The 13,301-nt window shown below is 39.5% G+C and overlaps 1 protein-coding gene and 1 pseudogene across 1 annotated transcript in view; one reads left to right on the top strand and one right to left on the bottom strand.

The window, feature by feature from the left end:
* Positions 1-13,295, top strand: part of TAT (tyrosine aminotransferase) — a 45,796-nt gene extending 32,501 nt beyond the window's left edge. Inside the window, exons 4-14 of the mRNA XM_023523656.1 lie at positions 5,301-5,526; positions 5,691-5,795; positions 7,439-7,506; positions 8,382-8,540; positions 8,737-8,875; positions 9,567-9,619; positions 10,373-10,525; positions 11,107-11,235; positions 11,578-11,661; positions 12,380-12,478; positions 12,903-13,295. Coding sequence (XP_023379424.1) covers positions 5,301-5,526; positions 5,691-5,795; positions 7,439-7,506; positions 8,382-8,540; positions 8,737-8,875; positions 9,567-9,619; positions 10,373-10,525; positions 11,107-11,235; positions 11,578-11,661; positions 12,380-12,478; positions 12,903-13,043 — 1,356 coding nt within the window. The 3' untranslated portion in view covers positions 13,044-13,295. The remainder of the gene's footprint in view (positions 1-5,300; positions 5,527-5,690; positions 5,796-7,438; positions 7,507-8,381; positions 8,541-8,736; positions 8,876-9,566; positions 9,620-10,372; positions 10,526-11,106; positions 11,236-11,577; positions 11,662-12,379; positions 12,479-12,902) is intronic.
* LOC111731820 lies at positions 9,329-9,447 on the bottom strand (annotated as a pseudogene).
* Positions 13,296-13,301: the final 6 nt, after the last annotated feature.

Below are 13,301 nucleotides of genomic sequence, written 5' to 3'. Positions count from 1 at the left end.
GCTTTTTGTATTTCTACAGTTTACAGGGCCCTGACTGCCAATTGGAGTTAACAGGATAGCAGTGAGTCTTCCTAAGTAGAGTGGGGTCCTTTTATTTGTTCCCCACCCCGCCCCGCTCCCAGCTTCCTATTGAGAGAAAACACAAGCTACAAAAGAGGGGTATGACCAAAACTGTTTGCTTTGTCTGTTTTTCCTTCTGATTTAGGTTCAGTTGGCTACTGAATGAGGGTGGATATAGCAGCCCCTGCTCCCTTCACACTCCTGGGTCCTAAATTTTCTGCATCAGCTGCTGCATTTGCAGCCCACCCTCCACAGTCCCATGCTGCTGACCATTCTTTGACCTGTAAACCTGAGTCTGAGCCAGCCGGGTTGAGACAGAGGAGGCTGGGCAAGTGATCTCAGAGAGGCTGTTTTGTCCTCGCCTTGCGGTCACTTCCTGGGCTTAGGTCTCACCAAAAAAGACAAGTCCCCCTGAAAGACAGATGAGGGACATGAACAGGTAATTCACAGACCACGAAGAGCCTAATAGATATATGAGAAACAACCACCCTCACAAAAATAAAAAGAGCAGAAACACTTTAATACCATTTTTTTTTCCCTGCCAATCAATTTGGCAAAGATTTTTTTAGAAAATCATTTCCAAGGTTTGCAAACAATAGGAAGGTAATCGACCTTTCTGAAAGCACGGTGGCAATGCATATCAAGAAACGTAAAACTGTTCATTCTAGAATAGACTATTCCGTAAAATGTTCAGGAAAATTCAGGAATTTAGTATGAGGTAAAGGTGACATTTCAAATTAACAAGGAGAAAGACATCCACTTCTGGCAATATTGAAATCAGTATGGCCTAGCAAATCTTCAGTTACAAAAATATTTAGAAATGTTGGATAAAATATAGCAAAATGCCTGAGGTCCAAAGATAAAAAGGAACTGCCCCAGGGGCCAAACAGTAAGAAAGCCAGTGACAAAGGTGGGCTGACACTTTCGCTGCTCTGGATTATTTGAACAATCTATGCCTCCTGTTTTAACATCCAGGTGGGGACAGGACACCAAGGCTTTAGTCTGTGTGGTTTTGCGGGTAGAAGAGTTGAACCTGAGTCTCATATGTAGCTGGGATCCTTGAAGTCTAAACCAAGTCTAAACCTTGAGTGGCAAAATCAGTCACAATAGCTTCTACAAGAACATTCCATTTTTGCTTGACTTAACTCTTGCTGAGGCCAGTATCAAGAAGGGTTTTAACCTTTGAGATTCTGTCCATCTGGACAACTCCTGCTGTAACACCCAGCTGATTCTCTGTGTTATCCTTTGAGCTGAGTATGTTGTCGTGACAGATAGTATGAACTCCCAAGAAGTTGTCAAAATCAGATGTATTTGTATTTTTCTTCTTCTTTATAGCCTATTCGTTGATTAATGTGGCAGGTCTATCAGTATTTGAAATGTGGTTCTACTTCTAGGAAACTAGCCCACAAATGATAAGATACTTACCAAAATTCCCGGTCATAAATAACAATTGTGTTCAATATGATTTATTTGTAACAGAAAAAAAAACGGAAGCCTCCCATGTCCAAAATGGTAGGATGGTTAAACAAACACTACATAGTCATTAAAAGGAATAAAGTTGATCTCAATGTATGAAAATGGAAAGAATGTCCACACAATGTATTATTAAGATTTTTAAAAAGTAAGCTATAGAACAACATTGTTTAATGGAAACAAAATGCAAACAGAGTAATTTTAAAATTTCTAGTAGAGATATTTTAAATGTGAAAAGAAATAGGTAATTTTAATAATATATTTTATTTCACCCAATATACCCAGAATACTAAGCAAATAATCAATATAAAATGATTGATGAAGCATTTTACATTACTTTTATATATGTATTTCACACCAACAATACATCTCAATTCAGACAAACCACATTTCAATTACTCAATAGTCACTTATGACTGTGCCTATAATAAGAGAAAGTGCAGCTATAGAACAAATGTACAGACATTTCTTAAAAACTCCAAGACCAGCTACATAAGCATTGTTTAGACATAGAAAACACTTGTAAAGATACACAAGAAATGGGTAAAGTGGTTATCTCTGTGGATGGGATTGTGAGAAAAGAAGGTGTTCAGGGTATAGTTTATCAACATCTATATCTGAATTTATCGTATGAGGCTATATCATCTTTTAATTACTAATAAAACTAACAGTAAAAAATGTTTATTCAATGCAATAAATCAACGTATAGAAAAATTTATCTTAAGGAAATAATAAAATATGTGAACCAACATTTATGTACAATACTTCTTTATGATGGAATGTTTCTTGTAACATGGGAAACTATTCATGATACAATTTTAAAATAAAATGTACAAAGTGAAAACTGTCCAAGCAAATCGAAACATATGTTCACACAAAAACTTGTATACAAAGGTTAATAGCAGCATCATTTGTAATAGCTAAAAAGTGTACACAACTAAGTGTTCACCAGCTGATGAATGAATAAACAAATGCGGTATATCCATACAATGGAATATTAATCAGCCATAAAAAAGGAATGAAGTACTGATATAAGAACAACATGCACGAACCTTAAAAACATTGCTAAGTGACAGAAGTCAGATACAAAAGGCCATATATTGTATGAATCCATTTATATGAAATGCCAGGAACAAGTAAATCCATAGAGACAGTAGGTTTGTGGTTGCTGGGGGCTGGGAGGAGGGGAGAGGGGAGCGACTACTTGATGAAAATATTTTGGAGTTAGATGATGGTTATGGTTGCACAACATTGTGAGTGTACCAGAATCCACTGAATCTTCCGTTTGGAAAATGATGAATTTTTTGTTAATGTAAATTTTATCTCACTTTAAAAATTATGTGTGTAGGACAAAATCCCAACTTTATGGGGAAAAAATAAGACATATCAAGTGTGGTGGTGGGGTTCTAAATGCTTTTACTTTTTTTCTGATTTTCTCAAGTACTCATATATTTTAAATGAAGGGCGGTAGAATAAGAATATTTTGAAAAGGATAGTCATCTCTCTTGGCAGATGCGTAAAGGGCGGCCCTGCCCAGCTTCTGAAGTTCACTGCTATCTATATACCGTTTAACTACATTCACTAAATCAAATAAGCTATTTGACTTCTGCTCTGGGGTGCCAAATAACAGAGCTGATGCAAGCCTTTCCTTTTGTGTCTCTACATGTTGTAGAGATAGGGCTGTGTATTCACCTTTTGAAACAAGGCTCTAGCTTCAGAATTTAAATTCCCTTTTAAATTTTCTTTGCCCTGACTGGCTTCCTGCCCTTGCCTGATGCTTCTGCTGCTCCACTGGTAAGATAAGGTGGTAAATGCTTACTTCCCTGGAGTAGGGAAGAGAATGCATTAAATAAGTTCTTCTAAGCACTGAAAGATGGGAGGTCCAGCAAAACAAAAGATTATTCAACCCCACTGGAGACTTGAGTCACCAGAAAGTAGGTAGAGAAGAAAGAATTTATGTAACAACTCTTCCTCTCCCAATAAAGAAACAGATAGAAACTGAGCCACAGGGTCACCAAGGTTTCTCTTAACTCTTGAGTGGGCAGCATTTTTCATAGGCTCACTGGAACGCCGAGATCTCTGCTATGCTTGCTTGGTGACGTCGTTTTGTTTAGATCTCGCCTGACAGCTTATTCTTCCAATAATTCCATAGCAGGCAAGTGAAGGAAAATTCACAGTATAAGGATAAAATTGCAGAGATTTCGGTTGCCTAGAAGACCCTGTACTTTTAAGATATTTATTGAGTGGGCCTTAATTTACTTCAACTGCCCAGTTTGTTCTGACTGGAGTAGAATTTTATAGATCGACAGGGTCCAAGATGTAGGTAGTAAATAAACATGTCATGGATCAAGTCGTAGAGTATGATCCCATCTGCGTTTTGAAAATCTATATCTATATACCAGTGAATGTATCTATGTATCTATCTTCTCTGTGTTTATTTATATATTTATGTATCTATGTATTGCTGTCTGTCTGTCTGTCTGTCTATCTATCTATCTATCTACCTACCTACCTACCTACCTACCTACCTACCTACCTACCTACCTACCTATATCATCAATCTATCTACCTACCTACCTACCTATCATCTCTCTGTCTTGGTAAATGGATAGCAAAGGCCAAATTATTACCACTGTTTACGCCTGAGAGTGAGAATGGAGTGTACAGAGAGCGAAGTGCAAGGAAGCACTTCCACTTTTTACTTTGTACATTTTTGTACTGTTAAAATTTTAATAGGTTGTTTTGTGACAACAAAAATCAATAAAAATTACCAACTGTTATCATAACTACCCCTTTGACAGTCCTCTCCAACATCTCACAAAGTACTCAGATAGAGTTAACAGAGAGAATTCTAGGTGTTTGCAGTGAGGACAAAATCCTAATTTGGCCAGTGGGGGTGGGGGTAGGATTGAGTGAGAAGCAGTAAAAAAGTGAGGAAAAGAGGAAAGAAGAGGGTTGGCTGCCCGGTTCTCATCCTAACCAATAGCACAAATGTTTCAGGTCCAACGCCCATTTTTGGAGACTATTTCAGGAGTCAGGAATTGCATCTGAGTTCACTCTCACTTGTCAAAGAACTAAGACAGTTTTCTGGTTTGGCTACTTGGAGGCTGCTTCTCCTTTACTTGGAAGGTAAAATCTCAAGCCTCGGCTAATCTGGTGGTGGCGATTGGGGTGTGTGCCTTTTCCATTGTGGTGTGTTGACTTCTTTTTCCACAGGGCAGAAAGATGCTTATGGGATACGGCTTTTTTTTTTTTTTTTAATCAATGATAGTATTAACATTAAATTTCTGAGAATGTGAAATGATTCTTCCTGGCTCTTGTTTGCAGAAGGCAAGATTCAGTCTGTTGAAATGTTAATGAGATTCTTTTGTAGACAGACACTGCATGGGAAAGAGAAAACACATATGCTTTGAATGTTTAATTGTTTTAATGCCATTTCCCCTTGGTTTCGCTGAGAGCATGATTAAACTTTTATGTGGTTTTAGGGTTGTACAAAGCAAATCTCATAGTAAATTATTCAACAGAGTGCTCTCTACTAACATTTGAGAATGGGTTCTTGCTTTATTTTCCATCTCAAAAAAAAAAGTCTTAATGCTCCCCCCTCAATTCATAACAAAGCTACTTCACATGAGAAAGCAGCAAAAACAAAAAAACAAGTTTGGAAAGAGATGTCCAATGAAATCATCCTGATGTTAAGGTCCAAATATAATCACCCGGGATGGTGCTAAGTTCTTAGTGTCAGGGGGACCTCTTTCGTTCCTTCACAGACTTCACTAGTGATGGACAGCAAAGGTGACCTCCCCTCCGTTCTGGATGTGCACATAAACATTAATGGAAGAAGCTCCGTGTCTGAAAAAGTGAAAGGCAGAAAGCCCAGATGGTCTGTGAGGCCCTCGGACATGGCCAACAGAACTTACAATCCCATCCGGGCCATAGTGGACAGCATGAAGATGGAGCCCAACCCAGACAAAACCACGATTCCCCTGTCCATTGGTGAGCTGAGGACGTTGGGCTGGCGGTGGTCATTGTTCCCCTCATCTCCGCCCTCATGGGCTGGTTGGAGAAGATGGGATTGGAGGGTCAATCTGAGCACTGGATGTGGAAGAATAACTTCTTGGTGGCTTTTTTTTTTTTTTTTTAATTTCTCCCATGAAAAGGGGACCCTACTCTGTGTGGAAACCTGCCTACAGACCCAGAAATTATCAAAGCATTGAAAGATGCCCTGGACTCGGGGAAGTATAATGGCTACGCCCCCAGTATTGGTAAGCTCTTCCCGAGATTCTATCTGGTGGCTTCTAAATCTTTAATCCAAGAGGAATAAATTTCTAGCAGTTCTTCTTCTTTTCCTGATGCATAGTTCCTAAGGAGAGGCCAAGATAAAATGCGCCATTGGGATTTGGGGAAAGGGGTCTTAGGATGCTTAAATACAAGCTTTGAGGTCCAACTTCTTTCCTGAATTTCTTTGGCATACTGACATTTCCCCTCTAGGATCTCATCACATACTTATTTCTCAAATAACGCTCCTATCCTGTTGTTACTAGGTAATTATCAAGCAAAGGCCTTCAATCTGGCTGCAGCTGCTTGTTTACTGAGCCTGCCAGGTCCTAAATTAATTTACTTATTGTAGGCAGGTTTCCAATGTAAATAGCTCCTTGGCTTTATTTTTCCTTCTCTGTATATTCAAGGCTTATTTTAATTATGGTCCTGATGACACTCCCAATGAAATTGTAATAGTTTCAGATTAAAGAAGTAAAAACAACAAGAACAACAAAGAATAGGCTGTTCTATTGAAGAATAGAAGGTTGTTTCTGGCAGAAAGAACTTATTCTTATTTAAGTTTAATTCTTTGCATCTTTTAAACATTTCTACCCTGGACATTTGGGTAAAATAAATGATTCCTTGATTTTGTTTCAGTGTTGCACGTTTTTCTCCTGTCCATATGTGTACACAGAAACATATTCTTAATGCAGAATAAAAATTCATTTTTTAATGCTCAAGTAGAATTTCAAAAACACTTCAAAAAGGTATCAGGGACACGGTTTTTAGGTTGATTCTTTACATTTTATAAAGTTGCATAAACAAAAATTGAAAAAAAATAAGACCAAAAGTTAGGTTATAAAAAAAAAGTTTATAATGGCTGTTATAACCAAAGTATTAGAAAATTGATTCAACCTGAGAAACCAAAACCAAATCTCTTAAATATTCAAAGGATATGAACACTCATGCTGAAGCAAAAAGATAATAATATACGGTATATCTCAGAAAATGCTCTTCATCATTAGTAATTAAGGAAGTACTGATTTATATTATATAATTTCAAGAGACCCATCTCTACCTATTAAGTTAACAAACATTAAAATACTGCCTCTGGCTTCGCTAACTAAAGACAATCTTTCAAGAGCAGTTTTGCCAAACTTGATTGTTTGCTTGAAACTATCTGTACTTCAAGTTTGTAAACCGATATTTGGAAATATTGGATGAGAATATGATTTAAAAGGAAAAATTTATACAAAAACACTAATAGATATATAATATGAAAAATAGACCCAATGGATTGAACTCATTGATTACAACTTTTCAAAAAATATAGTCCCTGGAAGAGATTTGAGAATAATCTAAATTCCATGTTTTATGGAAAATAAACACCTAATCATAGTAACCAAGATGGTGCACTGCTTTTTATAGTTTGGGGAGCTCTTTCTTGTTGTTATTTATACACTTGTGTTTATTATAAAATTATCAAATATGAAGTTAATCTCCTTTATTTACAGTAGCTGAGAGCTAAACTGAATAGTATGTGCTCTAGCAGGGACAAAAGGAAGCCTGAAGCCCTGCTGACTCTATAGCAGAGTGGTCAGTTGTGGGATGAAAACGTCCAGCTTCTTCCTTCTGCTGCTTCTTTTAGGTTACCTATCCAGTCGGGAAGAGATTGCTTCTTATTACCACCGTCCCGAGGCACCTCTGGAAGCTAAGGTGAGCCTTAGGCAAGGTACTGGCTTTGAAGCAATACTGAGTTGGGCAAACTGTACCCTTTTCCTTATTTCTCTCCCACAGGGAATAAGTGTTTCAAGGGGAACAAAAGCTGAAGATAATTTCCCTTTAGCAATTCGCAGACTTCTTATATAGTGAGGCCACTGATTAGTGATTATATTTAATGTCATTACAGTGTGATAATAATGTAGCTTATGGCTTATATTTTGTCTGTCTTAAGGCGGCTCAGAGAACTCAGAGGTCACCCTGTATTTGATTCTCTTCCATCATTGGAAACAATAATTCATAAACACCAAATAATTAAAATTTTTTATTTTACAAATAGGATCTTTTAAAACTTTGTAGCTTCCCTCATTCACCTTAAGGTCACTCAGATGGGCAGATTGAGGTACTGTTGCATATTGAATTGATGGCAATGCCAAGTTTAAATGCCCTCACCTCTATTTTCTACTGCGTGAGGTTGACATTTCTTAACATAAGGGGTGCCCTTCATCTGTATTTCAGAGAAGAGTCATACTTCAAATATCTGGTCAAGAGTAAATAAATAACCAAGCAAAAAAAAAAAACCAAGGTCATAACGATCTCTCATGGAAGTTGGCTGAGTCACAGCTGACCCAACCTTTTTTAAGTGGTTTGTTTATTTCTTTTAAGTGGCTAACATCTTCAACAACCTTTAGATATGGACATACATAAACATATGAATTTCTTTCATTTTTGGCTTAGTACAGTCCCTACAATACATAGAATTCGTAAGAGTGAGTCTCTTTTGCTCCCCACTCAGTATCTGACAGTCTCTTTTCTCCTGTTGCTGTTGGAACCCCTATCAAAACAAACCTTTTGTTTTTTTTTCGTCACAGGATGTTATTCTGACAAGTGGCTGCAGTCAGGCTATTGAACTTTGTTTAGCTGTGTTGGCCAACCCAGGGCAAAACATCCTAGCCCCGAGACCCGGTTTCTCTCCCTACAGGACTTTGGCTGAATCATTGGGAATTGAGATCAAACTCTACAATTTATTGGTAAATGACTTTTTAATTTTAGACACAAATGCTGAATTACTACTTCATAAAAATATATTAGCATTATCTTAGCAGAGAAAGATCTTGAAGTAGATGGTCGAGGCCACAAATATATTTATTTGTGTTACACCATTAGGTGAGTATTCCTCTTAAATTTTTCAGAATCATCTTAATCTTCCCTTTTCTTCCTCCCCAGCCAGAGAAATCTTGGGAAGTTGACCTGAAACAATTGGAATCACTGATTGACGAAAAGACAGCTTGTCTCATTGTCAACAATCCATCAAACCCCTGTGGGTCAGTGTTCAGTAAAAGTCACCTCCAGGATATTCTGGCTGGTAAGTCCTGTGGACTTCACTTGATAGGGATGGAGATGGGGATGGAATCCTTTAGCCATTTCCTGAAATAGGAAAAGAGTCATCACTAAGTTCCAAACCTACGATGGAGGTTGGGGAGCTCCACTGGGGTCTCTAGTGAATAGTGTGCCACTAGAATGATAGTACTTGCCTAAAAGAAGAAGAAAAAGAGATAATATTTGCCTCTTTACCACTGTCATCATGTAGAAGAGAAGGTTTAAAAGACCTAGTTACTTAAGTGGCAAATTTAAGCCTTGTACCCTAGAAGAGTATAGTAAGAATATATAGGATTTTATTTTATTTTATTTATTTATTTATTTATTTTTTATTTATTTTATTTTTATGTGAGGCAACCCTTGACTTGACTTCACAGATTGCAAGGACCTTGTCAGCTTACAATCCCTTATTTTCATTTTTTAATTTTTTTACTTTTTATGCCTATAGCACTTGGTCTTCCTAGGTAGTCTCCTATCCAAGTACTAACCAGGCCCGACCCTGCTTAGCTTCCGAGATCAGATGGGATTGGGCTTGTTCAGGGTAGTATGGCCGTAGACAAATATGTAGTTCTTAAAGAAGACAAAACACAAAAACATGAAATGCAAAGTACAGTAAGCTCAGGTAAATATTATGTGCAATGGCAAAAGTGATTTCAGCATGTTTCTCTTATTTTCAGTGGCTGCAAGGCAGTGTGTCCCCATCTTAGCCGATGAGATCTATGGAGACATGGTGAGTCTTGGGCAGGATATGATAATGTCCATTTCAGATTATTTCATGGGACCTTTAGAGATGGCATCTAAATAATTAGAAGCAACTCCTAATTATTTCGGTGCAGCAAATAAATACCCCTGCACTCTTCACAAACATATATATAGATCTACAACTACTCAGCCAGCTGTCTGAAATCCAAAAGCTATGACAATATGAAGATTTTTGGAATTCATTTGGTGGCAATACCTGACTTGGCCTGATATAAAGATATTTGTAGACTTTTATTTTTCCCCCGTATGGACCTGTATGAGACATTGGCATGCTTGATTACGACTGCCATCCAGAGAGCTTTGGGGTGTTACATGACATATGGTGCACATGCTATAGCACCTTTCTAAAATCCAAATAATTCTGCATTCTGTAATATATTTGGACCCAAGAATTTCAGATAAGTGATTGCGGACCCATATTTTATTTTTAAATTTATAGTCATTCATTCTCCAGTGCTGGCTGCAAGGGGTTGTACACATTACCAGGGCTAGGATCAGTTTCTTCATTTTAGGTTTCCTTTAATCCAGACTCAACACCAGGTCAAAAGCCTCTGGATAGTCTCCTTTGAAGCCTCTTGGGATCCCAGTCATGCTTCAGTGTAGGAATGAGCCCTTAAATCTGAGGCCCTGTACCTAGTGGTATAAGGAAAAGGGCAGGGGCCATGGGACTTGGAGGACGGTAAGCAAGAAGACAACTACAATAAGCTCCTCTTCTCCTCAGGTGTTTTCAGATACCAAATTTGAGCCTATAGCTACTCTCAGCCACAACGTCCCCATCCTGTCCTGTGGAGGGCTGGCCAAGCGCTGGCTGGTTCCTGGCTGGAGGTTGGGCTGGATCCTCATCCATGACCGAGGAGACATTTTTGGCAATGAGGTAAGAGCACCATGGTATGTCAAATTCAGGATATATATTTACTTCGCATACACAGTGGTTAGGAGTTTGGTTTTTTTTCCCTCCTTCTTCTTGGCCCTGTAGTTCTGGGTGCCTAGAAAGATGCTAGATAAAGGTAGTACTACTTCCTCTCTAAACTCAGGTTTCCTTTACCCAGCTCTGTGAAGAAGCTCCATCTGCCTCGAATTTTAGGGCCACAAAAAGGGAAATGATAGCAGTAATATACCTAATATTGTTTGCAGGTGTACAATGTGCCAATGCTTTATGTACACTATTTTAATTTAATCCTCCTAACAACTCTGTGAGGCCTGTATTAGTATTATCTCCATTTTACGGTCAAGAAAAATGCGGCACAGAGAAAGTTGTATAATTTTCCCAGAGTCACACAACAGGTGTGTAACAAAGCTAGGCTGCAAACCCAGGTGGTCTGATCTAAGAATGCCAGAAGGCACCATCACTTCCCCAGAGATTTATAAACTGATAGAAAGAATGGCCATAACATGAGTTCCCAAATCCAGGATGCTTAAGAAAGGCTAAGTAATGTGTTTGCTGGGGGCTCTTAGATCCCAAACGGGCTGGTGAAGCTGAGTCAGCGGATCATGGGACCCTGCACCGTTGTCCAGGGAGCTCTGAAGAGTATTCTGCGTCGCACCCCTCAAGAGTTCTACCGCAACACTTTAAGCGTCCTCAAGGTAAGGGCAGCCTGTGGCCTTCTGCTTTGGAAGTCAGAGAATGCCACCAGGGGAATTAATAATAATAGGTCCTCATTCCTGGAGCAGTGTTCCATGATAGCGCTTCTCAAATCAGGAAGTAGCATCAGTGCAACTATCTGCCCATACATTTCTCTAACTTCTGGCAATTCACTCTGCTCCTGGCCAAAAGCTTCATGTGGCAGGGTTTTTTTCTTGTTGACTCCTTCTGCCAGTAGGGCAAACTTAGGTTTGTTACCTTTTGTGGGTTCTCCTTTTAATAACTTGTTTTTTCCCCTCTTACTTAACTTTTAATCCTTGATATCTCTCTGCCTCCTCTTGTAGTCCAGTGCTGATCTATGCTATGAGGCATTGTCTGCCATCCCTGGACTCCGGCCGGTCCGCCCTTCTGGGGCCATGTACCTTATGGTAAGACTGTGTGTGGCAGGTGCTTCTGGTAATGGGGGGCGGGGCGGGGGTTGGGGGTCGGGGAAGCCAGCCTGCAGGGCTCACAAAGAGCTAGACTCCTGAGCATCATTTTAGGAATTATTTTGTTCTGAGTTGTTCCTCTGACATGATCTAAGCTCATTGTTAAACAAAACAAAAACAAATTGGGAATTAATTACTTAATACAGAGACCCTTTTTATATGTACACACAGGGAAAGAGGCTTTCTACACCATGGCAGTTCTCACCTGGGAATGATTCTGGTTCCCTAAGGGGGTTTGGGAATGTCCGGGGAATTTTGTTTGTTTTCAGAATGACTGGGGGATGCTGTCAGAGTTTTGTGGGCCAGGCATGCTAAATATCATGCAATGGATGGGATCGTTCCATGCAATCAAGAATTGCCTGGCCCACAATGCTAACAGTGCCTTTTTTGAGAAACACTGGCATTCTATTTCCAGCTTTCATTTATCAGCGTCCAGGAAGGAAACCTTCAATAAACTAAAATATTAATATAAATATATTCTCTTTCCTACAAAAAATCCCATGAGCTCATAAGTGCTAGAACTTACTTACCAAATTAGTCATTAGTTGTAGACTTTCAAGATATTTCTTAAAGCAGTCCCTACCTTAATTTCTGGTATAGGGAGTTGGCCTCTTTTTCCTCCTTCTGATAAGTTTGCTTCTCTCTGTTATTGATACAGGTTGAAATTGAGATGGAACATTTCCCAGAATTTGAGAATGATGTGGAGTTCACGGAGCAGTTATTTGTTGAGCAATCTGTCCTCTGCCTCCCAGCAATAGTGAGTGCTTATGTCTCTCTCAGGATGCTCTCAACAGTTCCTAGAGCCTCAGGAGCTCCCCCTGAGCTGGTCTTTAGCCTGACTTCCCCCCCAGCAAAGTGTATTCTCGCTCGATAGGATTCAAACTGACGGGTCTCGACTTCTATTTAAAATTTGTTTCTCCCCATCGTTATGCCATCCGTATCCAGAAGTAAAGGTGTGGCCAAATGTTCTAGGAGAGGGGAAGTCAGCCTTGTCCCACAAGTTCTTTTTAAGATGAATTAACTCAGTTATTGACATAGCACCTCATTGACTGGAACTGAGTGAATCGATAGCCCCTAGTAAATGGTGTCACTGCTTCTTGCTGAGGAGGGCGCTGGCCATTTTAGGGTGGTCCAGTATCAGACTCGATTGCTCTGAGAATAACAAGCTCTTATTTTTGCAGTGCTTTGAGTACCCTAATTTCTTCCGAGTGGTAATCGCAGTCCCCAAAGTGATGATACTGGAGGCCTGCAGCCGGATCCAGGAGTTCTGTGAGCAGCACTACCATCATGCTGAAGGCATCCAGGAGGAGTGTGACAAATAGGCCTGAGTCTATGCTCCCGAGTATGTTGTATCCAGGAAGGGTTGCACTGGGCTCTGCTGTTCCTCAGGGCTTCAGGTGCCCCTACTGGGAGAGGGGTCTCAAAAACACATCGAGGTTCAGAATTGCCCCTGCCTACCCCCAGATATATCCATATACACACTCTGAATCCCAGATTCGCCTCTCCCTCTGCTCTGCTGGAGTGACTTACTCATTCATTAATTTGCCACCCACGACTATTTTTCTCAGTAATGGGCTTCG

This window comes from Pteropus vampyrus, unplaced genomic scaffold, assembly GCF_000151845.1.
Source record: "Pteropus vampyrus isolate Shadow unplaced genomic scaffold, Pvam_2.0 Scaffold399, whole genome shotgun sequence".
Lineage (NCBI taxonomy): Eukaryota > Metazoa > Chordata > Mammalia > Chiroptera > Pteropodidae > Pteropus > Pteropus vampyrus.
The sequence above is the reverse complement of the archived record's forward strand: the minus strand, read 5'-3'. Positions and strand labels throughout refer to the sequence as shown.